Here is a 26,805-nt window from a genome sequence, read left to right as displayed (position 1 = left end):
ATGTGTTCTCATTTTTGTGGATCTTCTTCAGTCAGGGCATGTATGATTCAAACCTCCCTGTGTTAATAACTGAACAAACTCCCCTATAAGCACTTTATAGAGGAGAAAAAGCAGAAAAAAGTTACAAATAACCATTAAAAACATTTAAAAAAAACCTATTAAAGGAATTCTAAGAAAATGAATGGCAAATATTTCCATTGAAAACAAATGTGTGCTATGTAAAAAAGTGTCACATGTAAGTATTCAATTATTTAAATATTGTATTTTCGCTAGTGGGCGTTGATTGGCTGTTTCTCAGACAGCGGGGGCGGGCTTAAATCAAAGGTATTCTTGGCCTAACGTGATTGGTCTCAGGAATAGTCAGTCTTTCCTGATTGGCTGCGTCACTTGTCAATCAAAGAAGAAGCACGGTCGAACGGGCTTTAAACAGGGGAGCGATGTGATTGGTCGGATAGCTGGAGGTGGGCGGGGCTGTGATTTGTGGGGAAACCTGTGGATTCAGTTTAAAGTGACGGAATTAACCAGTGTGAGACCGGAAATAGGTTGAGTGGATTTAAAAATGAAACTTAAAACTTATTCATAGCAGGATTTGTTTGTTAAAAGTAGAGACTGAATCTTTTTTCTTATTATCCTACATAAGTTTATTTTAGTTCATATATTTTGTTTTCTGTTTACTGACTTTAATTGCCGTAAAACCTTCAGCAAAGGCCTGAAATGAGGAGTGCTGGCTTTATTTTGAAGTGTTTAACCGGAAACTCCAGTTTGTTATTGTAGGTATTTGACGATAGTGTCACAAACAGCTGGAACAGCCGAACCACTCCACATTTTGCAGCCTACATTTAACCTCCAATGTATTACAGTACTTTCACTTGTACTTGTTAACAGTCGTGCTCACTTTTTTATTGAGTTTCTTTCATTTCTTGAGTGTATTTCCCCCCAATTTCTCTGCTTCTCAGTGACTCCGCCCCTGCATTCCTGTGTGTCTGGGCTGTGAAGAAGAGGAGGAGGAGGCGGCTGCAGAAAGCTGAAGCGGAGAGCAGATGATCATCAACAACAACAACGCTCAGCTTCAAACTGACTGCTGCAGCCTTCTGACACATCGAGCATTTATCCATCAAGTCTGAACCAACGGCACGTGTTTCTATTTATTCTACTTATTTCCTTTAACGAGTTGTTGGAAACTTTTTATTTTTACACCGGAGTTGGAGCTTTTTTTTTGGAGTTTTGGTTTTCAGTCAGACTGCACTGCAACAAAACACGCGTTTTTGTTTTCACTGCATTTTTATTTCTGCGGCAAAAAACAACAACAAACCGGGCAGAAGAAGTGTGTGTGTGTGTGCGTGTGTGTGTGGAGGAAATCATGGAGATCCTGGACGGTAGTGAACCGTTTCTACACTGGGACCGGAACCTCAGCGAGCTGTCTGAGGCTGGAGACATCGACCGTGTGCTCTACACCAATGTAAGTGATCGATCAGGGTGATTGTCTCTGAAGCCCGTCAGTGAGAAATAATCACCTTTTAATCACTTTGATTGAGACGAGGGGGGAAGGAAGTGTGTGTGTGTGCGCGTGTATGTGTGTGTTGGTACCCGGCTCTCCATTCACAACTTGAGCCTGAAGGTCCAGGATGCAACTTTCTTTCGGATGATTTCTCAGCCTCCGTTTCCTTCCTTTCTTTTCTTTGAAACGCATTTGGTGACAAAGTATTCAAAATGAGAGATAACGGAGAGAAACTGTCTTTGAATGACAAAAAAACAACTAGTAGTTTTTGAGGATATGGAACTTCAAAATAAGACTTTTAATGTTCTTTTAGTGTTTTAACTTGTGATGAACATTTATGTCAGAAAGGTTATAACGCAAATACTTTATGTGACATGGGTGGTACACTTTATAACGCTTTTAATGAAGAGTTTATACTTAATATCATATTGAAAAAATACCTGTTTTCATACTTTCTCCTTGGTCTTTGTTTGTAGTAAATTGCAGGTCATAGTTGAACCAACTAGTGACAGATTTTAGGAGCATTGCGTCTGTGTTAAAGCCATCTTTTTCAGGTATACTCATAGCTTTTACTTTTCCATTAACAGATATTTTCCATCAGTTATTTTCACCAGTGACGCTGCTTGAGGCCCCCAAGTTGAAAATGTGGCATTAGGTTTCTTCCAAAATGTATTCATTGTTGCAAATTAGTTGTATTTTAACAACGTTATTTCATATAGTTTGTGAACATGTTTGAGTCTAAAGACGTAAAGTTATTGTGTACGTTTTTGCTATTTTGCAGAGTTACATATCACGCCGAATACCACTTTCAATAGAAATAAGTTGCACACACAGCATCTCCTCAGGAAAGCTGCTTTAAAATGGCCTTCAGTTGATGTGTGTCATCCAGCCATATGTCTCTCGAGAGGAGAGTGTGTGTGAGTGAGCCAGAGACTGTGTGTGTGTGTGTGTGTGTGTGTGTGTGTGTGTGTGTGTGTGTGTGTAGACGATGGGAGGGAGCATTTGGGTTTACAGTGGAAAAAAAATCCAGCTGGCTTGCAGGAATGGAATCAGACACCACAGAGGCCTATTGAGCCCTGAGACTGAGACAATACACACACACACACACACACACACACACACACACACACACACACACACACACACACACACACACACACTCTTGTCGGAAAACCTGCAGACAGGTAAAGACTTGTGCTGATAAAACTACAGAGCATTCAAGCTGTGAATGTGGGCCTTTTTAAACGAGTCCCGAGGCTACGACTCCTGCAGCATCGGACCAGCTGTTCAAAATTTACTGCACATTTTTGGAAGATTGTGTGATGAGAAGAAAGATTTTCCTCTATGAAAGTGCCATACTAAGATTCAAATTCTGGAATCTTTTGCATTTAATTGTAATTTATTACAACTTGCATCTTTATTCTACTTCTGATGACATTTAAAGTCATATTATCGAACCCGCTTTAAAGGGCCAGTGTAATGGAATATAATATTAAAAACTTTGTTTTGGTTTGTCTCACATGAACCGAAGAGTCTTTATGTGTTCGTTTGCTTAGAAAACCTCATATCTAACATCAGGAGCGGGTGCTCTTGCCTCTTGACCGCCATGTTGCACCTCCATGTTTCTACGGTAGCCCAGAAAGGACAAAATAAGCACTGGCTCTAGAGAGTTCATGTTTTCATGTCATTGAAGGCCACGGTAGTTCTCCGACACGCTGCGGTACCCGGAGGCACACGGTGCATAGCGTTGATACCTACGTTGCTCCTATAGTTTGTTGTTATGGTATGATCACCATCTTGGAAAGGGAGTCAGCTGGTTGCAATCTGCAACCACAACGCCAGATGCAACCAAATCCTAAACACTAACCCTTTTACGAATCGTAAAAAGAAATGCTTATGTGTTTTGAATATCAATATGCATTTAATAAATAAATCAAGACGAGTTCTTCTTTCATACATTATGACACATTAGCTGCTTTTAATTAGTTTTGATACTTGTGATTTTGGCTCTGCATTTCTTGCTATTGTATCGAAACGATTTTGTGTTGCTGTCCCACTTTACTGCTCTCAACTATCCGAAGCTCAAAGTTGAACCTCTCCAGGTGTTACATGAAGCCTCGCTCTGCCGCTCATGGCGACGGCACACAAAGGTCAGGTTGTGTTAAGCAGCGGGACTAAGTTGCTCTTGTTAGAGAGGTGAATATTCTCTCTCTATATATATATATATATATATATATATATATAGTAAAGCATGAATAGCATGTGTGTGCGAGTGGGGGATGCATGAAGACTGCAGTGTTTGAATCCCGGGCAGCTTGGGAAACAGACTGGAGTCTTTGTTGGGTCTCAGTCTCACTTTCTCACTCTCACTTTCTCTCCCGGGGGTTTTGTTGACGTGAGATTCCTCACAACAATGTAAAGCCTCTCGGTCGGTCGCGTGTGAGGGATTCTCGATCTCTGCTTCCCTCATCAGTCCGACGTCCCTCCCATCGCCTTCTCTTTGTCTCTGCTCATATCATGATCAAGTTCCTCAGGTTTTAACATAATAACATAGCATCATAGCCAAGGTGGGGTTTGTTCTTTTATCTCTATTCATCCACGCGCCTCTGACGCAACAACAGGCATATTTGTGTGACGTAAGTTATATCTATTTCAGGAAAGAGAAAACATGCTCCAAAACAGGAGGTCGAATGAATCGATAAATCAAAAATATCTTTGTTTCTTCTTCAGTTTTCCTTAAGAGCCGAAAAGACTGCTTTAACTTTGTGGTTGTGTTGGTCCCTGTGAACGAGATTGGTAGTGTTTCTGAGCACCAGAGTCTCTTTAGAGAACCTCTCATTTTACTGCAGCAGGGTCTGACAGTCTGCTCCTCTCAGTCCTGGTTCTCCCGTGCCTCCCTTCCTTCCAGCGGGTCCAGCAATACGTCCTGGGTCTCCAGCAGCGTGGTGTCTGTGTTGGCTCCCAGAGAGGAGAAGCTCTGCACCTGTAGGAGGAGGAGGAGGAGGAGGAGACGCTGCTGCTACTGCCGGGAGCTGAGCGCTCCTCCTCCCTCAAGAGCTCCGACTGGAGGTCCAAGGCTGCAGGTGAAGCCGGATCTGTGTCCGTCCACGGTGGACCGGTCTCTGCTGGAGGATCTGGGTCTGTCCACGGTGGACCGGTCTCTGCTGGAGGATCTGGGTCTGTCCACGGTGGACCGGTCTCTGCTGGAGGATCTGTGTCCGTCCACGGTGGACCGGTCTCTGCTGGAGGATCTGGGTCTGTCCACGGTGGACCGGTCTCTGCTGGAGGATCTGGGTCTGTCCACGGTGGACCGGTCTCTGCTGGAGGATCTGGGTCTGTCCACGGTGGACCGGTGTCTGCTGGAGGGTCTGGGTCTGTCCACGGTGGACCGGTCTCTGCTGGAGGATCTGGGTCTGTCCACGGTGGGCCGGTCTCTGCTGGAGGATCTGGGTCTGTCCACGGTGGACCGGTCTCTGCTGGAGGATCTGGGTCTGTCCACGGTGGACCGGTCTCTGCTGGAGGATCTGGGTCTGTCCACGGTGGACCGGTCTCTGCTGGAGGATGAAGTGTTTGGAGTCATGAATTGATGCTCAGCTGGGAGATAACCGCCGTCTTGGTTTGACCAAATGTCTGCTCTTGAGTTGAGGAAGCTTGGCCTCCTGTCAGACAGATCAGGAAATAGACAGAGAGAAACTGAAATGCTAATTCATGCTCTTACACATACTTGTCATTAAAAAAAAACTTTGGCAGAGGAAACAAGTATATTTGCTCTGCTCACACTGCAGGGCAGCTGTGTGTGCGTGTGTGTGTGTGTGTGTGTGTGCGCTTACGTAACACGCAGCATACCTGCAGATAAAGACTCACCTGTGTCTTTAAATCAAACTCCAGCTGTAATACAGCCCTTCAATTGATATAATGGCTTTGACAGCTTCAGTATTTACTCAAGTACTTTACTTGAGTATTTCCATTTTGTGATACTTTATACTTCTACTCCACTCTGACAGCTTCAGTTTCTTTTCAGATGACAGTTTTTCATGTAGATTAAACTAGTTAACAGGATATGAAGGAGTAAAGATGCAACATACACATTAGTACTGAATCAATACTTTTCAAACTTGAAGTAAATTCTACTAATAACAATGTTACTTTTTAAATATTTCTACAGTGTGGTATCTGTACTTTTACTCAAGTAAAGGATCTGAGTACACACACTTAGAGTCGCTTTATTCATCGAGAGCAAACACACAAGGAGTCGAAAGGTAAACAGCCTGATCCGTGTGCTCACTGAGCTCAGCCTGTTCTCCGTCGGGGCAGGGCATCCTGCTCACCGGTGGCCTCGCTCTGTCTCTCTCTGAATGCTCCATGTGTCTGTTGTGTCAGTCCGTAGGCAGCACACACACACACACACACACACACACACACAGTTTATATACAGATAGTGAGTAAATTATGACATCATTTCACAACCAGTCACATTTTACGGCCAATCAAAGTTTGAGTGTCTCTGATGTCTGTATCTATTTCAGTTTTACTCAGCAGTTATCAAAGAAGTATTCAGATCCCGTACCAGGATTTTCTCAACACATAAAGGAAACACTTCATCCTTTAGTTTATCACAAACATTAAACATCAACACATCTGGAGATACGTGGTTTTCACTGGAAAAACTGTCATCTGAAAATAAACTAAATTTCTCAGACAAATGCAGTGTAGTAAAAGTAAAGTACTTTAAATGTGTACTTGAGTAAATGTACTTGGTTACAGTCCACCACTGTGTTCCACACTTGAATATCACAACCAGACCGTCCTCTCCATCTCTAACTCACCTAAAGGAATGCACCTGTGTTGGATAATGCATGTGTGGTGCCGGACCTTCTGGTTGGTCGACTGAGAGTTGACTGTGTGAAACAGACTACAGTTAAATTAATACATACATCAATTATTTTTTAAGATATTATGATATGGAGAATTTTCTAATTAAACTTAAATCATCCAATCAGCTAAAATATAATCCTATTAGCAAATGCTAGCATGCTAACAAGCCAAACTAAAATGGGGAACATGGTAAACCTGCTTAGCAACAGTGTTTTAGCATTTTGAGCATGTTAGCACGCTTGCGTTACGGAGCTGCTAGCATGGCTGTTGATTCTTATTTTTCTTTGGAAACTGGAGCTGCTTACTGATTTACTGTTTATTACCATATTATGTTTCTGTTTGATTAATTAAAGTGACACATATCAATATAAGATATGTTTCATACACATGGAAGTAGATCCCTACACAGTTAGCTTAAATAGCTAATCCATGTAGCTAAATTCTGCATTTACGTCTGGTCTAACTAAAACCACATTTACACCCAGCAGTAATGTGTGATCTGTACTTGGATATCCTACTTGGACAAGGAAAAATGTTATATGTGTTATGTTAATACAAGAGCTAGTAAACTTAAACAAACTTGGCAAAAGCTAGTTAGCCACTAGCACTAGCTACTTGCGAGCTAGCTAGTGCTACTACTAGGTGTAGCGAGGTGTATGGGGTTTAAGAGACAAGAGTTTAGATGTATTTATGTAATGTTTAAAATATATAGTCATAGTAACAACAATGAAATCCCAGGTTGAAAGATAAGATCAGTTTTCTTTAAGACGTTGCAATAAATAGTTAAGGCCGTGCACAAAATACTCGTGTGTTTCAGGGTTTTGGTGTCTTGGGGTCTAAAGGCTTCTCCTGAGATTTTTCCACCCATAAAATATTTGGCACATTTCACAACATCTGTCTACGTTGCTTTAATCAGAGCCACCTTGCTGACTTGAACTCTTTTGGCTTTAAAAAGTGACAGCGGGTCTACACATGGTGTGCAAATGGACGCATGAAGGCCACGTTTTCTCTCCCTCGTCCCCAAATCTGATGCAACTTTTCCCCCGACTTTGAAAGTGGACTCAAGTTTTTGCTGCAGGCGGACGGCCGTTTGGGAGCAAAGCGAAGGTAGTAATCAGCGCGTGAGGGATCATTATGGAAAATCCACAGGAGCCTTCGTTCTCTGAGGCAAAGCTAAATTTACCTCCTCTGTCTGTATAATTCTGTCTGTCTCTCTTGATTCTGCATTTCCCCGACCCACATCTGCCCCCTCCGGCTTTGCTTTAGTCACCATAAAAGGTTTGAAATGGATGTGTGTGTGTGGTTAGCAGGGTGTGGGCTTAATATCACTGTGAGTAGCTTATACACCCAGCCCAAAAAATGAGTCTTGAAGCTGTTTGGTATAATAGCAGCCTGGTGAAAATGCATCTAACTCACCACTCTTTCTTTTCTTCTTTATCAATTCTAAAAGACACCGAGGTGGAGATTTGAGCTTTAAGTTTGGAGCAATAAATAGAATGTTATGTTGTTTAAATTTGCAGTATCGACAGTATTTAGATGTAGTTTTTGGGGGCTTGAAACATCAAAGTGTTTCATGTGCTTATTAAACAGTATGAGCTGTGAGACCCCCTCTGATGTTTTTGTTTTTTTATGGATGTTGCAGCTCATATCCTGACTTAAAGTGTACAATCAGCTTTAAACAGAAACCTCTCCATCCGCTGTCTAGTTAACCTTTCACCCCTTTTTCCATCCCTCCTCCTCCTTCATCACTCCTCCATGGTGAGCTGAGTCGGGACGAGTCGGCTCCTGTCCCAAAATGCCAGAAACTCCTCCATTGCTCCCATTTCTGAGTCTGCTTTTTAACCTTGTTTCTCTGCCTGACTCTTCTTTCTTTGTGAACTATTAGTTATTCATCTTTCTCTTCCTCTCCAACTGTCTCTTTCTTTGTTTTCACCGGTTTACTTCATGTTTGTCTTTTTAAAATTTACTTTTAAAGTTAATTTTCTCCCTTGAATTTCCATATGAGCTGTTTTAAAACACTCAAAATTGGGCCTTGTCTCCTAAAAATGTCCTTCCCATGCAACAAACCTGCATTGTCTTTTATGTTTTGAGGAAAATGCATTTTGTTCTCACAACTAAATCTCTTGCTCGAGGTTAGAGACAGATTGCGGTTATCAAGCTTTCCACCTCAATAATGATGTCACACTACTGCGCACTGAACGCCGGCATTTTAAATAAAGTGTGAGGAACTGTCCAAGAAATACTGAGCTGCAGGTGTGACTGCAGACAAACTGGCAATAAATGGGAAAGATCTGATGTCTGGGTGACTTTTATCGACGATCTCAGCGAGGTGGAGGCAGATATAAGCATACTAAAATGCAAAAATATTACTTAAATCCAGAATATCAGTAGTGGAATCCACGTTTCAAAAACCCACTCTGATCAAATCATACTTGTCTCTGCATTCCTAAACGAACTCTTCATCTCACCTTTTCTCTTGAACCTTTCCACATGTGAACAAGCCCGTTCATCCGTGCATAGTTCAGTGTGTGTGTGTGTGTGTGTGTGTGTAGGACTTTCATTCAAGCATGCCTCTACTTGGCAAACGTCCCTCTCACAGAGCTCTAACGCTTTAACAGAGGATTTAAAATCAGAGGCGCGCCCAAACAAGTTCCCCGGGAGTGATTGCCTGTGATTAAAGCGATCTCTATGGAGTACTCAGGACCGGCATTGACCCAGTGATTTTACCCAGAATCCAGCAGGAGTCCCTCAGTGAAGACGAGGTCCCTGCCGATCATGACAACAAATGTTTTGTGGGTTAAATCCCGCAGAAAACAACCACACGACCACAAAGAAAGCACTCGGGAGACGACGTTGAGCTTAGCTTCTTCTCAAATCTTCTCACTTCTTGTCCTGAGGTTTGCAGCAGAAACTTGTTGAGTTTCAGACAGTTGATGGTCATGAGGAGGAGAGAAGTTTGCAGTTTGTGTTGCAGGAAGAACGTTGAGAAAACACAAAAGGAGAGCTGGAAAAACTAGAAAGGGTTTAGGGAGTTCACTGGTTGAGTAACGTCTGCGCGTGCGTGTGCGTGTGCGTGTGTGTGTGTGTGTGTGTGTGTGTATGCGTGTGTGTGTGCTTAATGGTACTCTGTGACCGGTCAGTGTTACAGTGCAGAGATGGAAAAAGTTATTCATGTGTGTGTCTGTGCGTGCGTGTGTGTTGACCCAGTTTATAACGAGCACACACACACACACACACACACACACACACTCAGGATGAGAGAGGGAGAGACATCAGAAGACAGCTGTGCTTGTTTTTGACACAAACAGTCTCAGCTGTGTTTGAGGACAGGAAGTATCGTCTTGATTTGATGATATGTGGCCAGTGTTAAATTATGTGTCGGACTATTTCTTTAAAAACAACACACAATATAGATATATATATATATATATATAGTAATTTCTTGCTGGTCTCTGTAGTCTGTAGAAGTAGTGCATTTGTTCGGGACTATTTTCAGCAGCGGATTAACCCTCATTTGGTGCTCTACTGTAGTTATTTTCAAAGTGCAAATTGGTGGAGAAAGGAATAAGGTTTATCAGGACACACTGACGATACTTGTTGGTTTAATTCATTGATGTTTTTCGTGGGATTTTGTTGACACAAGGAAAGTTAAAACACTGCAAGCCTCAAGCTGATATAGCTTCTATCAGTCCGGTGAAGTCACTGCGTAACATCTGGAGGGTCAGTGTGTGTGTGCAGAGTGGGGGTTGTACTCTGTGATCGGTCAGAATGACAGAGACTGGAATGTGTGTGTGTGTGTTTTGAGGGTAGGAGTTTGAACTTTTGGGAAGCCAGACGGGGGGATTTAACCAGAAGGGGGAGAAAATGAGAGCTTTTAACATTTGTCATCGTCTGGGTCTGTTTTTTATATCGTCTCAGTTGTGAGGCCTCACTGATTCTCTCTCACACACACACACACACACACACACACACACACACACCTGCCCTCTAATATCAGCAGAGTCCCCGTCAGATAACGACTGACTCATAGATGTGAACTTTGACTCGGGATCTCTTTGTCGCCGCTGTGACACTTCCTATTTTTAACACACTTCCTGTCGTGGTCTGCGTGCACTTCTTTAAATAAAGCGTGAAAACATTAATGAGACCGAAAAAAAAGGTCAAGGACGACGGTGTTGAACAGGAAGTGGACCTTGAGGTTTGGGGAGCTGGTCAGCTGTGATCAGCTGTGATTTGTGTCACATTCAGGCGTTGTGTGTTTATTCCTGTCCTCACACTGTGGGTGGAGAGTAAACACTGCTGGACGTCACGCCTGTTATTCTGCCTCACATCCTGTTGTTTACATCCGTTTACATCACTCCACCCCGACACAATTCTGTTTAAAGAACGAATAATATCAAGGCAGATTATGTTGTTTCTTATATTTAAAATAGTCAACATTTAGTCAGTCAGGATTTTCTTGTCAGCGAAAAACTTGCAGGAGTTCCTTTGCTCTTTTTCTTCCTTCCATGACTGTTTTTCCTGATGCACTTACGGCGTCCTTGATTAGTAGATAAATCTGGCTCAAATCAAGCTCTCGGGATCAGCAATTTTGAACAACGTTGCTCGAGGCTGCAGGGTCGTGCGAGCAACATGTTGCTTGATCTCATCTCTGGCTGTCTGAGATGTGTATCATGTGTGGTTGTGATTTGCTTTGGTGCTTTGTTTGTTATTTATCGCAACTATGCCGGACACGAGGCCCTCCAAGGCCTGGGATTTGTCTGATTATGCTGACTCGTACAATATTCATGCCACAGCTGAGATGGCCTCGAGTCTCAGAGCTGTTACAACAAATGGTGGATGATAAAAAGTCCTGTTTACTATCAGGGTTATATAATGCAAACATATGATGGGTGTAGGTGTTTTGGCTCGATCCAACGAAGAAAAGCTGAGGCTGTGCCGAATGTTCCCTTTAAAGCCTCATGTGGGCCTGTCGACTGTACTGGAATAAATCACTGAACACTGGAATAACAGACAATAGTTGTACTTTTCAGAAACCTCTTGGATTTAAAAATAAAAAGCTGCCGGCGTGTTTGATGCACGAACATTGGTTTTGTTATCAGCTGTTTAATCTGCTCAAACACTAGCTTACTGTCTCAATTTGACCTGAAGTTATCGACAAGTATTAACGATTGTATTCCGAGCCGCTGAAGGAATCTCTGCCGCTCTGCAGACAAAGTCTCTACGCATGTTCTTCAAGTGTTAAAACATTGTTAGCATTCCAGCAGATACTTGCTGCACTTCGGCTCACAGCTGCAGGAACTGAGGTTCATGCAAATGTTTTTTTTATCTGAAAGTGTTTTGGGAATTTCAGAATGGTGGTAATTAACTACGAATGCAGAGGAACTGGATTTTTTGAGTCTCTGGACTTGCTGGGAAGTCAAAAAAGAACATAGAATAACTTTTCCCCCTTCAGTGACAAAATACAATCGAGCAAAGCTCAGAGGTGTTATTGTTTCCTCGGAGAATTACCCAAAAACCTGCAACAACACTGAAACTGAAACATGTTTTTTAGTTTTAGGAACAAGGCTCGCTTCTGTCTCTCGGTTGGTTTTCCACCACCTGTTCATCTGTTCTGTAATATCGTGCATCTTCTCAGTGCATGCGTTCAACAGTGTCCGGTGTAAAATCCGCAACGAAAACACTCGATTTGAATCTCACTCGGACAACTTTCAAGATAAACTAAGTTTTGTTTTACTTGTGAGGCAACTTTTATCTGTGAAGAAAAGGCATATATATATATATACACACTATGAATACATTATATTTAACAGTGAAGCGGCAGATAAACGGTCAGATATCTCTTGGGACTTTAATACTGGTTTAATCTGGTTATGATGGTCTATAGTGGTGGACTATAGTGGTGGTCTATAGTCGTGGTCTATATGAATGAATGAATGAATGCATTTATTTATAGAGCGCTTTTCACAGACATAACATCACAAAGTGCTTAACAGAGCAGACATTTAAAAGCATAAAAAACACAATGTGACCCTCGGGTCAATAAATTACAAACACAGAGAAAAATAAAAAATAAAATAAAAATGTAAAACATATTTTAAGAGCAGGTCTAGGACATGGGTTTACTTTTTACTCAAACGCCAGCCTAAACAGGTTGGTTTTGAGCTGGCTTTTAAAAGTATCCACAGTATCTGCGAGGCGCAGCGTTGCAGGCAGAGCATTCCAGAGCCTAAGGGGCCACTGCCTCAAAGGCTCAGTCACCACGGCTCTTAAGACCGAGAGCGTTTGACCTGAGAGTGCGGGCGGGTGAATAGGGGCGAAGTAGATCAGCTACATAAGCCGGAGCCTGACCGTGAAGTGCTCTGTAAGTGATGGTGAGAATTTTAAGGGTATCCTAGATGCTACAGGGAGCCAGTGGAGAGATCGGAGTACGGGGGTGATGTGAGACCTTCGATTTGTCCTGGTGAGTAATCTGGCGGCAGCATTTTGGATGACCTGCAGACGGTTAAGAGTGATGTGAAAAGTGAGTTACAGTAGTCGAGAGGAGATAAATGTGTGTATGATCATCTCTAATTCAGGTGTTGATACTACAGATCTCAGTTTACTGATATTTCTTAGATGGAAGAAACATGAACTGGACGGCTGCTTAACATGAGGGTCAAACGACATGGATCGATCAAAGAAAATCCCAAGATTGCGCAGGTTGCAATGGGCAGCAGAGGAGAGTGGACTAATAATCTGCCTGATCATGGGGACAAACTCCTCTGGAGCAATAACTAGGACCTCCATCTTAGAGTCGTTGAGTTGTCAGCAGTTTTCTGCCGTCCAGTCTCTGATGGCATTGACACAGTCCAGGAGCCTGGTTAATGTGAATGCCTCGCTGGGTTTCAATGACAGATGGAGTTGGATATCATCTGCATATAAATGATAGGACACATTATAACTTTTTATACTCGGCCCCAAAGGTAACGGATAAAGGGAAAATAACAGAGGCCCCAGAACCGAGCCCTGCGGTACACCACAAGACAGTGGAGAGGTAACAGACACAAAATCACCCACAGAGACATTGAAACTTCTGTCATTGAGGTAAGATGTAAACCAGTCTAACGCTATGCCAGATATGCCCACCCAATCACGTAGCCTCTTAATCAGGATGTTATGGTCTACAGTGTCAAATGCAGAACTGAGGTCCAGAAGAACTAACACAGAGCAGTCACCTGCATCAGCACACATGAGAATGTCATTTGAAACCCTCAGGGGAGCGGTTTCAGTAGAGTGTTGCTTACGAAACCCAGACTGGATAGTGGTGGTCTATAGTGGTGGTCTATAGTAGTGTCTATAGTGGCAGTCTATAGTGCCGGTCTATAGTGGTGGTCTATAGTGGTGGTCTATCGTGGTGGTCTATAGTGGTGGTCTATAGTGGTGGTCTATAGTGGTGGTCTATCGTGGTGGTCTATCGTGGTGGTCTATAGTGGTGGTCTATAGTGGTGGTCTATAGTGGTGGTCTATAGTGGTGGTCTATAGTGGCGGTCTATAGTGGTGGTCTATTGTGGTGGTCTATAGTGGTGGTCTATAGTGGTGGTCTATAGTGGTGGTCTATCGTGGTGGTCTATCGTGGTGGTCTATAGTGGTGGTCTATCGTGGTGGTCTATAGTGGTGGTCAATAGTGGCTGGAACAAGTCTTCAGCCTGGATCCAAAACAAACAAATGAGTCATTCAGTTTATCTTGACATAACTCAGAGTGTGTCTTTTTTTAATAGTGTTTGTGAAGTTGTATCATCAGCAAAAGTCCAGGGCAAGGTACACACACACACACACACACTCTGACACACACTCTCCAGGGAGATGACCCTTGGTTCTGTATGTGTGTGTGCGTGCGTCATTAGTAATGCCAGTACTCTTTCACATCTGTTTTTTGCTCTTTGAGGGAGGAAGGTGTTACGTCATCAAACGTCCCTCCTCTTCCTACCTCTCAAGTTTTAAACTTCTGGTCATTAAGTGTTAACATCCTACTTTATTCAATGGAAGAATTACAGGCCTGAGAGGACATTCCTTCCACTCCTCTTCCACTCCCAGACCGTTAATTTAACTGCCAACTACTGACCAACACAGCTGTCGAGGCTTTTATTGTGAAGGCTTATCACTCGCCACTCTGCCTGGGAGTGTTTTTAAAGAAATTGGTCCACCACTTAAGTACAGACTGAATTATCTCAACAACTATCTGATGGATTGGTATGAAATTTTGTGCAGACATTCACGATCCCCAGAGGATGAATCCTTATGACTTTGGTGATCCTCTGAATTTTCCTGTAGCGCCACCATGAGGTTGACATTTGTAATTTAGCGTGAAATGTAGCTACAACTGCAACAATGTGACAAAAAACAAGATGCTCTTTGGCTCAATCTCAGCAAACAGTTTTCCTTCGCTCTCAGTTCTGCCTCTGATTGTTCAATAGATTAGGGTTAGGCCCAGTTCAGCATCTTCTCTTCGTCAGTGTTCCTCTGATTTGTATTACGATCAGGCCTCCGAGAGGATCGTCTCTCTTTGGTTGAACCAGGACCTGGAGAGATAATCTCTCTGTTTTTCCTCCTCCGTCGACAGACTTCATTGTGGCTTCATTAAAAGATAACAATCTGCACTTTCAGCGACGTCCTGTGCTGTGTTTCGATATGTTACTCAGAAAGAACATGAGAATAGGCTCCTTTGTTAACACCACTGCTCCTTCAGAGTGCTTACGGATTCTTGCCCTAGTTCCAGTTTACGCTCCCAGTTTTTCCCATTTCGGCTTTAAGTTTCCCAGCCGAAGAGTGTCCAGTTACAGTCGACCCCAAATAACGCCTCTGCGTTGGGCTGCGAAGACAAAGAGGTTTCTGTTGTGTGTGTGATGAGTTACACCCGACCAGTGACCGATCCTGCAGCCCGGTCTACTCCCTGCATCACATTTACTTCTCTCAACCACAACCACACCAAATGACAGGGAGCGAATACAAATCCTCTCTATATATGTGTGTGTGTGTTTGGTGTGGTTCTGCGGAGATGGAACTCTCCCATTTCCTTTTCTTGAACAACATGAGGCTTTATTCCTCGCTGTGTAAACGTCTGCGCTGTGAATTAGCTGTGAGCTAAAACCTGAGCCCCGTTGTAGCCTGTGGTTGTTTACATTTCGGCAGGTTAGCATCATTTAAAGTATGCTGAATTACCTATTACCTGCTCTTGTATGCAATGCACCCATGGATTTACAGACAAAATCACTGGATGACTGAAGACAATGTGAAAATGCCTTTTATTTGCTGTGATTTGCATGCAGATTTAAGAATGTTTATTGGCGATAGACTATCTTATTAATGGTTTATATTGATCTGACAAAACTACAAGTTAATGTCAAAGGTCACTTAAACCCACAAAATACGGCCTTTTTTAAAGATGGGCTCTGGATGTAATTACGCCTCCCTAAAAACTCCTCCCTCTTTTACCATCATGATGGTCTCTCCTCTTTTTCAGCTGAAACCCGATCAATCTCCTTTTCTTTACTCTTTCTTTACTACTCTTTGAGAGGATATTTTCAAACTATTTTTCTCTAAATGTGAATAAATGTTCTTTTAATGGAGTTAACTTCATATATTTAATATTTTCCTGCAACAAGAGCTATTTTATTTGTTTACAAAACCCTCGACTGTCAGTAACTGAGCAATAATACCAGCAGCAGACGTATGAGATGTTGTAGCCAGGAGACGCTGTAAAGCGTCGTGAACTGCTGTAAAGGTGATGGGTTTTGGCTCGTGCACACTCATACGTGCACTCTTTTCTATTCTGAAAGGTGGAAATGGACCCATCTGATGGATAAGTGTGTACATATTTGTCTTCCCTCCTTGAGTAGATTCACGGTACGCTGTCGGTGTTTGCATCACACACACACACACGCACACACGCACACACATACACACACACACACGTATACACACACACACACACACGTATACACACACACACACACACGTATACACACACAGAGGCCTGAAACCAGCGGCCTTATACGGCAGCATATGGTGGCAGGAGCATGCTGTGTGTTTATGGAGTTAAGAGGTCATTTCACTGAGTGAGTGAGTGTGTGTGTGTCTCTGTGTGTGTGTGTGTGTGTGTGTGTGTGTGTGTGTGTGTGTGTGTGTGTGTGTGTGTGTGTGTGTGTGTGTGTGTGTGTGGGTGTAATATAAAGTCTCTCGGCCTGTAATTGAAGCCACATGTTTGGCCCTCCTCCTGTTTCCTCCATCTTGATTTCACTCTCGTCTCTCCGTACGTCCTTTTGTCTGATGTCACGGAACAAAATATGTCTGAATGCTAGATTTCCTTTCCTTTCCTCCCTCCTTTCCTTTTTCCCTTCTTTCCTTCCTAACTTCCTTCCGTCTTTCTTTTCTTTTCAATTCCTTTCCTTCCTTTTTTCTTCTCCTTTCCATTACGTTCTCTCTTCCTTTTTTCTTTCCTTCCGTCCTTTCTTCCCTCCTTGTCCTCCTTTCTTTTCCTTTCCTTTTTATCCTATCCTTCCTTCCTTTCCCTCTGTCTTTTCTCCCTTCCCTTCTTTCCCTCCTTCTTTCTTTTTAATGTCTTTCCTGAATTAAAACTATGAGACTTTAATTAACTTTTTACGCTACAAACTGCAGAACTTAGTCTTTCTCGTTTCTTCCTCTTCATCTGTCTCTTTAAACTTTAAACTCACCTTGAGTCGCCTCTGTGTATGAAATGTTCTGTATGAATAAAGGTTCCTTCATTTCCTTTCTTTCCTTTTCTCGGTCAACAGTTCCAGATGTCTCAGTTTCACGCGTGTTTGATTTAAATTGTTTATTTCCTTCTCATTGGCTGAGCCCAGACTGCTCTCACATCACCAATATTTCATTGGACACGATCTTCTGCCCGGCAACAGAATCTGGGCAGAAATATTTTCACGTTCTCTCGGGAGCGATGAGTTCGAGTGAGGACAGGACTTTTATTTTGTAGTTTTTATGTGAATGTCACACAGTTATGTGATAAAAATGTTGCTGTTCCAATAATTAATCTCTCTTACTTGTATTAGACTTATTATAATATTGTGTTAGTTTACAGCAAAGTAGTTAATTTATTCCTCATTAAATTAAACTTTTCTTGATACAACAAGCTGTCTTATTCTTCAACTTTTCAAAATAAAGGTATAAGCAAGAAAAAATCTAGGAAAATAATCTATTCTTTGTCTGACTAAAACATGAGCATCTGTTGCTTTTCCTCATCTTATATAATTGTAAACTTGTTATTGTTGGACATTTCTCACTTTTTACTCACATTCTGTTGACGACAATCAAAAACAAATCCTGCAGATGAAATACAATGAAAATACTGAAAATATAGGTTTCTACCAGTTCCATGCTCACTAACAGGAGATGTATGTCAGTATGTTATCAACACGTCATCTGCGGGGCCTTTTGTTGTTGTGCGTCACAACACCTGAACGCTCACCCCATTAAGAGATGGAAGGAAAAGACAGAGAGCAGCAGGAATGTGGGGAAGGAGGACTCTTGTCTTCTCCATGGCTTTTGTAAATGTGTCTCCACACCGAGAGTCACGCACACACAGAAAGAGAAACGGTGAAAGACAATCTTACGCGTTTTTAATTGGCTCCTTTAGTGTTCCCTGAGGGGAGAAGTTAAAGTAAAGGTTTAGCCGTCTGTGATTACAGGCAGGCTGTCTTCCACTCTAACTATTCATCAAATTATCCGTCTGTATATATTTTTCTTCCTTGTCTTGTGCAGCACTTCTCCGAGCTCCTCGACGATCTCTCCCAGGATGCATTGCTGGGCCAGCTGCTCAGCGACCCCTTCCTGTCCGGGGTGCGAGGCGGCGTGGAGGCCATGGAGGGGGAGGACGGCAGCGACCTGTCCCCGTCCTCCCCTCTGCCGCCTCACATCACGGCCGAGCACAGCTACTCGCTCTGCGGGGACAGCCGACCACAGTCGCCCCTGTCGCACCTGACCGGAGAGCAAGGCAGCGACGCAGGTAAGAGGCAGATTAGTGGAATTAGTTTTAAAACACAGGTTAAGAACATCAGAGTCCTTCTAAAGAGTCCCAGAGGACAGTAACACGAGTCCATGTCTCCTCTTGTGCTGCAGAGTCTGATGGAGACTCGGCTGACTGGCCCATGGAGCAGGAGGACGCCATCGACAGCCTCCTTTGTGAGACTCCTTCCCTCCTCCCTACCCTCTCCCTCTCTCTGGCCTCCTCCAGCAGGGGGCCCCAGGAGCCCGAGGGCCTCGCCGTGGCCCCCCCAGCTGCTGCTGCCGCCTCCCCGCCTCAGACCACCGTCAGCAGCCACAACCAGGGCAAAGGCTTCAAGGTGAGAGTTAAGCGTGACATCGTTGGTGATATTTTCGGTGATTTTTTGTTTGTAACTGTGTCATCACTCTTCTTCTGTCATCAGATAAAAGAGGAGAACATCATCCCTCAGATTAAACTGGAGCCTCATGAAGTGGACCAGTTCCTCAATCTTTCACCCAAAGGTGTGAATTTAACCGTTTCACCCTCTCACTCAGTCACTTATCTGATGCTACAGCGCCCCCTGCTGGCCATTTGTTGGTACAGCAGTTTATTTTAACTCAAAGACTTTTCATGGTTGCGTGAAGCATTTTTAATCAGGATGTCGTTCCAGGTCTGGAGTTGCTGCAGATGCCTCCCACTCCTCCCAGCTCCCACGGCAGCGACTCGGAGGGCAGCCAGAGCCCCGTCCACGCCCCCCCCGGCCTGTCCTCCCCCACCTCCCCCACCAGCCCTCCCCCCTCCCAGGCCGGCCTGAAGGTGTCTCCTCGCGCTGCTTCCTCCCTCTCCAACTCCCCTCTGCTCACCGCCGCACATGTGAGTAATCCACCGATCCAAACCTGTCACACATGACAAAAATACGTCTATTTATTGGGGGACATTTGCATTGAAATGACTGCAGATAATAAACTTTATTTCAGTGTTATAATCCATCTTTTTACCCCCCCGTCTGTATGTTTTTTTGTGTGTAGAAGCTGCAGGGCTCGGGCCCCCTGATGCTGACTGAGGAGGAGCGTCGGACGCTGGTGGCCGAAGGTTACCCGGTGCCCACCAAGCTGCCGCTCACCAAAGCCGAAGAGAAGGCGCTGAAGAAGATCCGCAGGAAGATCAAAAATAAGGTACAGATTCCTGTCAGGCCAGTATATCGACCCCCGAATAATCACCAAATAATTGGGAGAGATATTGTTATAATAAATTATATCTTAATGAATTTTGTCACACAACGTAGAGCAATCTTATGTGCTTCTTTCTTTAAATGTCTTCCTCTTTGTCTTAGATTTCGGCTCAAGAGAGTCGCAGGAAGAAGAAAGAGTACATGGACGCTCTGGAGAAGAAGTAAGTCCTCCTCCTCGTCTTCATTCTTCATCATATCTGAGAGACTGGGTCATTGCAAGCATTACGAGTGTAGAAGATTATATCATGACAAAGAGGAACTACATCTAGATGATCTGCAGTCACTGACCCTGCAGTACTGCTGTCTGACCACAGGGTGGAGACCTGCTCCAACGAAAACCACGAGCTACGCAGGAAAGTGGAAACTCTGGAGTGCACGAACAAGTAAGAACGACACAGTCACACATTCACACGCTCAATACACACATGTGACTGACTTCAGACACAGTAACGGTTCAGGTCCTGAAAGGTGTATTTTAGACACATTTAATTAAAGTAGTTCTCATTGTGAAGTATGAAACGTTCAGGTTGTGCAGTGGTACAACGTAGTTTACGTACTGTTAAAGTACTTTACTTAAGTATATCCAAATCATATATTGTACTTCACTACATTTATTTAACAGCTTCTTTGATTTAACATACAAAACACATGTTAGATTTATTAAATGAAAGCTCCCAAATAACTCACAGGTGTTTTCAGTTATGTTGCTGATGTTAGACTCAGGTTGGAGTTGTACTTCATCACATACTTGTCATACTTCATCAGGTCATCATACCTCATGTTGTTTTTGTACTTTACGTATCGTACTTATCGTACTTCATCTCGTACTTTGTACTTTTATCATGAGAATGATAAAAATGTAAATTGCCGGACAACAAAACTTAAAAAACAGGAGACCCCCGATTATTATTTATTTATTTATATTTAATTATCTTGTTGCACAGAAACTTGTGTGTACGAAGTATCTCATTTGCATAATATAACACTCTGAAAGAGGCCATTTTGCATGATGAGTACTTTTTACTTCAAGTACATTTAGCTGGTAACACTTTTCGTCAAGTAGAATTTCAAATGCAGGACTTTTTACTTGTAACAGAGTATTATTACAGAGTATTGTTACTTTTCACTTTTCACAAGATCTGAGTACCTGTTCCACCACTTAGCTCAGCGTCTCTGTGCTCTGACGTTAATTCAACCGACCATTTCCTCCGGTGATGTCATTATTTGTGACCACTCACGGCTTCACCGGACTCCTGGAATCGATACGTAAGAGAGGGAGCGTTGCACAGTTTTCAGGGAAAAGACCGGAGCTCTTGAGTGAGCTGCAGGAGAGGAGACCGCTTCGACAGTGGTGACAATCCAAACACCGGGAAATTAAAGAGAGGGGAATGTCTCTCTCTGGATGTGAGTCTTGACACATCCTCCGGGACTTCGTGTTTATATCCACCTTTTTATTTTTGCACTCCCTTTAAAGTCATCTGGTTTTTTTATCACACACGGTGTAGCTGAGAGGGAAACGCTGACTGCATTTTTATTGTGGAATCAAAAGCTCCCTGTAGATCACTTCACAGGCAATTTTGCTGCCATGCAAAATCATGAGGCTGTTTGTGAATGTGAAATGCTCGAGCCGGCGTTGTTCGCTCTCGTTATGCTCGGATGAGCTGTGTGTGTGTGTGTGTGTGTGTGTGTGTTGATGCACCTGGATAGTGTGTGTGTCTTTTTAATGAAGCAAACGACAGAACAAATCCTCTGACTAGCGCTGAACAGAAGACATTAACACTGGACCAGTTTGTAGCTGCTCATACACGTTGTTTTATTTACATGTTGACAATATTAGAAGAAGTACTCTGTTGTCACTTACTGTTGAAGTAAAAGTACTTCCTTTACACTGCTGTGTATTGGTATTTTAATGGTATTTATGGCGGTGTATATCGGTAGAATATTCAGATCCTTTACTAAAGTAAAAGTTGTACAAATAAAAAAACTATCAATTATAAGTGTCTGACAACATTATGGATCGAACACTACAGAGGAACACTTATTTGTGTGTGTGTTGTGTGTCTAACTTGTGTGTGTGTGTGTGTGCTTCTTCCTCAGGTCTCTGTTACAGCAGCTGCAGTCTCTGCAGGCGATGGTGGCCGGTAAAGTCCCCAAATCCTGCAGGATGGCCGGCACCCAGACATCATCATGCCTAATGGTACTACACTGTGTGTGTGTGTGTGTGTGTGTGTGTGTGTGTGTGTGTGTGTGTGCGCGTGCGTGCGTGCTAGCAGGAGATTGTTGTGATGAAACATTGATTGAAATATTGAATTGAAAACATCTGCTTCCATTCATTAGCTGCTTAGCATTGATTCATAATGTATTTACTCTCTCTCCCTCTCTCTCCCTCTCTCTCGCTCTCTCTCTCTCTCTCTCTCTCCCCCCCCCTGTCTCTCTCTAGGTGGTCGTGTTGTGTTTCGCTCTGTTTTTGGGGAGTTTCTACCCCGGCAGTTTGACTCCGTGCTCCACCATCACTGAAACTGGCCTCGCTTCCAAACAGCTGGCTGTCAAAGATTCCTACACGACCACAGGTGGTTACACTCTCCATGCTAATCAAACATACAGACATCATAAATAACCTAACAGTGATAACTTCATCTGTATAACACGATGCATAGCGATGAGATTTATGAGCTCTTCGGAGCTCTTTCCTTTGGTTTTACGAGCTGCTATGTTGTGTTCACTCTCTGTTGTGTTGAAAGCTCGCCTCGACATCAACAAGGAATCACAATTAAATGTATTCTTTGAACGATGTAGAAATACATTTGTTTTCAATTACTGAACAGTTCTCAGCTAAACTGTCTCTTCCTGCTGTTTCTGTTTGTTTATTTTCCCGGCAATAAAACTGCGGCGCTCCATTATAACATCGGCAATAATCAGATTCCACCTACAGCGCTGCAATAATAGAAAGCTGCATCGCTACTGATTACAAGAGCTGACCTTTCACGACATCCTTTCTACTACCTCCCACACACACACACACACACACACACACACACACTTTTATAATACAGACCAGATATAATTTTCTTGACAATCAAATTCAGTTTCCTGCCCACACACACACAAAACACACAAAAGACATCGTTTGCACTGCAAAAAACTTTATTAACCTGTTTAAGAGTTACAGTTTCTCCTCTCAAACTGACATATCAATCGATAATATCTAAATTAAAATGTCTTTTCTCCTCTTTTAGTGAAGTCGAGGAATCTGTTATCGACCTTCGAAGACGAGCAGCCGCACCTCCTCGGTCTGGGCGGGGAGTATCCCGACCAATGGGAGGACACGACGGCCGTCGTCCTGGCGGCGTGGCGGCGCTCAGAGCAACAGAAGGAGGCCGTGGAGCCCAGCGGGGCGGAAACACACCCACCCTTCAGAAATACAAGCAACGATACGCAGACATCCAAAAACATGCTGCTGGACCTGAACAGGTGAGCTCACAGAAACAGTTACCTGGAATAAACAGCAATACATGTATTTAATCATCGTCATTCTTACATGGTGTTGATCCAGGAAACAATCCTCCCTAAACTCTAAAAAGTAGTTCCGAGACTTTTTTTTACCTGTGACCCCTCACCACAAGTTATATATATCAAAATATTTCTGTCAACGATGTATTAAAAACTAGATTGAAACAATATGACCTGACCTAGAAATGAAATAAAAATAAACGCACTGAGCTCTCCTGTCTTTTGTCCCTCAGGTCTCTGGAGCAGAGGACGAATGAGAACAGCAGTAAAGTGTTCGAGCTGGAGCGAACGGTCAACGAGACCTCCTGAGATTCATGTCAACACACACACACACACACACACACACACACACACACACACACACACACACACACACACACACACACGTAGAGCTGGTTCAGTGTCCTGGAGCAAACCTCATGCAGTAGTTCCCACTGCTGATTGTTCCATCTCTGCTTAATACACTGTAATGATAATAACAGTGATAATTAAGAGGCTGGTTGCACTGAATATTTTTTACATGAGTCAACTTATCGGTTGTATCTGGCTTGACTCACATTGTGATGAATTCCAACAGATACTTTGAATAATGCAGCGTGGCATTTATTCCAGTGGAAGGCTTATTAAAATACGGCGTGTGAGGCTTTTTACAGGACATTGACGGAGAACCTTTGTATTTATAGAAACCTTTTTTTGTTTTGTTTTATTTTCGTAAAATGATTGCTCTTTGTAGTTATTTTATGAAATGTTTTTATTCCATTCCGGTGAGGCGTACATCCCATTTGGATACGCGTTTGTGTTCATAATATATATATATATGTGTTCTTTTTTATTTTATTGGTCTCTTTTATATATTGTTATGTATATTCTCTTCAGTTGACTTGATATTTCATACGTTGAGGGCTTAGCTCGACGTTCCTGCGCTCATTTAGAAACATTGTTGATGGTAGAAAGTCATATTTGGGATGTTTTTAGGTGTGTTGATCGATCTGACGCTCAAATCTGACAGCCGGTTAGCCTAGCTTAGCATAAAGACTGGAAACGTATGGAAACAGCTAGCCTTGCTTTGACCAAAGATTAAAAAAACACTTATAAGCAACTCTAAAACACACTCACTAACAAATGAGATATGACATACTCATTACTGAGCTTTATAGTTGTGATGCTAGCTATTTCCCCCTGTTTCCAGTCTTCATGCTAAGCTAAGCTAAGCTAACCGCCTGCCGACAGCAGCTTCGAATTGATCGTACAAACATGAGACAGGCATCGACCTTCTCGTCTTTAAGTGTTTTTTAAATGTGCAAATGAACCACAGAGTGAACCTTTTGCAGTAACTGCTGATGGCCTTTTAACCCTGCGATGCTTCTGCCTTTAACACTTTCACGGTCAGCTCCGAGAGTCTTTACCTCGCTCTGTTCTCTCAGCGTTTGCCAAAACAAACATCTATTTTGTAAATATAAGTTGTGAATAAATAAGCAAGTCTACATGTGTGTGGGACCTGTAGTTTATAAACCAATCCATAATTCATTCAGAGTCTATTTTGGATGCGACGTTGTTGATAAATTATGAACGTACGATGCTTTAGCTTCACGGTGTGTCCTCACTGTCTGTTGGCTTTAGTTTAAAAGTGTTTTAAAGTTGTTTTTATAGTTTTCGTTTATGTGTGTTACAGACTTGTTGTAAATACAAACATCCCATTTGTTAAAAACTCAAGTTATTTAAGTCCTGAAACGTCAGAAATGATATTTTACAGACTGAGGATGAATCAAACTGTCCTCAGAAATGGACCACAGTCCTGTTCAGAGACTAGAAGACAACATTTGTATATCTCGGTCTCGTGTTTTGTCAAAGATTTGTTGTTGAATCTGTACGTTTGGATGCACGATGATAGTCTTTGCTCCAAGAGTCTGCAGGAGAGGTCGTAGGAAACGCAAGATTTTAACTTAATTTAGATTTATTTTATTTCGTGGAAACGTCTCCTCCGATGAAGAGCTTTTTCCCAAATCAGCTTTAATGTTCCGTGTTGCTTCGGTGTAAAGCCACTCCTGTCTCTTTGCTTTCAAATGAATATTCAGTATTTTCTTTCGTAAAAGAATATTTTGCAAAACAGATGATTGTGTTTGGTCTGTTTGTTGACGTTCGAGAAGACATAAAAACATGTTCGCTCGCTAACATGTTGAAGTTACTGTGAGGACCTTTTATCTGGTTCTGAACCAGTCTCAGTGTAGTCCTGATCCTCTATCAGACCTCCATCAGTAAAGAGACCATCAGAGAGAAGATGGTCTGTTTCTATAGAGTTGTTCTTGATGCTCGTCATCGGAGCCACCGGGTCGGATTCTGGTGAAACCAGATGAAATCATTCAGGTTCACCAGAACCTGCTTCAGCTCAGACTCCAGCAGAGACCCGTCCACCGTGGACAGACCCAGATCCTCCAGCAGAGACCGGTCCACCGTGGACAGACCCAGATCCGGCTTCTCCTGCAGCCTTGGACCTGCAGTCGGAGCTCCGGAGGGAGGAGGAGAGCTCACCTCCCAGCAGCAGCAGCTCCTCCTCCTCCTCCTCCTCCTCCTCCTCCTCCTCCTCCTCCTACAGGAGCAGAGCTTCTCCTCTCTGGGAGCCAACACCGACACCACGCTGCTGGAGACCCAGGACGTATTGCTGGACCCGCTGGAAGGAAGGGAGGCAACGAGAGAACCAGAACCAGGACTGAGAGGGGCAGACTGTCAGACCCTGCTGCAGTAAAATGAGAGCCTTACTAAAGGAAGTCTGGTGCTCACAAACAGCCTCATAAATGCTGCTAGAAGACTCTTTTTCTTGTTTCCTTAAGTGTGGCGTTCTCTTCAAAAAACTTTTCAAAACAAGTGCAACAACTGCCCGAAATGTAATGTTTACTTCAACGTATGATGGATAGTTTTTGTCTTCAAAGCGTTTTCTGTGCAGCTTAAATGAAGTTAGACTCCATTAGGACAGACACGTGTCTCAGGGTTAACATAGCGGCCTGCAGAGGAGCGTTGTGTCCTCCACCGTGACCAGGATCCTGAAATAGATCAGCAGCATCGCCTCATAATTAGTGCTCAGTGGAAGCACAAAATTGATTTAAAGTTATGCATTATAAGAATAAAAATGACCATTGTAGGTCACAATAATGAGCTGCTAAGACAAAACATTTGACTTACTAAGACAAAATGATGAGTTACTAAATTAAATTAAAAGATTCTCAGTCAAAATGTTGACTTAAATCAAAGTTAGGAGATATGATGTCAACATAGACAGTACTAAGTCTTATTAAATCAACATTTTGTGATATTAAATTTAAAAAAAATCCAGATTCTAAATCCAAATGTTGACGAACTGGAAATCAAACTAATATTCAAAAGCGTCAAAGTGACAAATTAAAGCAGCCAAACTGCAGTTATTACAACTACAATGACTGCGTGTTTGTCTGTAATCTCACGTGGTGTGTTTCGTAAAATTATTTATGGTGAATAGGATTGCAGACAGATGCTCCACTGCTGGAAAAAAACAACAAAAAATAAAGGTACACAAAGGTGAAACAGTTCAGCTCGGGTCAGTGTTGACTCTGTAAACCTGGTGGCTCAGTGCAGCGAGGTGACAACAGCAGGCGGACAGATGTGGCCTGATGTTTTCATTAGGAAGACCAAAAGAATGATTAAACATAAAGAAGAGCAACG

General features: G+C 42.9%; 1 protein-coding gene across 1 annotated transcript; it reads left to right on the top strand.

The window, feature by feature from the left end:
• Nucleotides 1-1,036: 1,036 nt before the first annotated feature.
• On the top strand, nucleotides 1,037-25,342 carry creb3l2 (cAMP responsive element binding protein 3-like 2). Its single transcript, XM_079294295.1, has 12 exons — nucleotides 1,037-1,459; nucleotides 18,149-18,392; nucleotides 18,506-18,729; nucleotides 18,814-18,892; nucleotides 19,042-19,244; nucleotides 19,400-19,546; nucleotides 19,705-19,763; nucleotides 19,917-19,985; nucleotides 21,700-21,799; nucleotides 22,043-22,172; nucleotides 22,839-23,073; nucleotides 23,346-25,342. The coding sequence occupies exons 1-12, from the start codon at nucleotides 1,361-1,363 to the stop codon at nucleotides 23,419-23,421; spliced, it is 1,665 nt and encodes a 554-aa protein (XP_079150421.1). The 5' UTR covers nucleotides 1,037-1,360; the 3' UTR covers nucleotides 23,422-25,342.
• Nucleotides 25,343-26,805: the final 1,463 nt, after the last annotated feature.

The sequence above is a fragment of the Melanostigma gelatinosum genome (assembly GCF_949748355.1).
Source record: "Melanostigma gelatinosum genome assembly, chromosome: 22".
NCBI lineage: Eukaryota > Metazoa > Chordata > Actinopteri > Perciformes > Zoarcidae > Melanostigma > Melanostigma gelatinosum.
The sequence above is the reverse complement of the archived record's forward strand: the minus strand, read 5'-3'. Positions and strand labels throughout refer to the sequence as shown.

Excerpts from the sequence above, each read along its gene's own strand:
- creb3l2 (XM_079294295.1), top strand. The coding sequence starts at position 1,361 with ATGGAGATCCTGGACGGTAGTGAACCGTTTCTACACTGGGACCGGAAC. Across the intron at positions 18,730-18,813 it reads ACCAGGGCAAAGGCTTCAAG|ATAAAAGAGGAGAACATCAT; the intron begins GTGAGAGTTAAG and ends TTCTGTCATCAG. Across the intron at positions 18,893-19,041 it reads CCTCAATCTTTCACCCAAAG|GTCTGGAGTTGCTGCAGATG; the intron begins GTGTGAATTTAA and ends ATGTCGTTCCAG.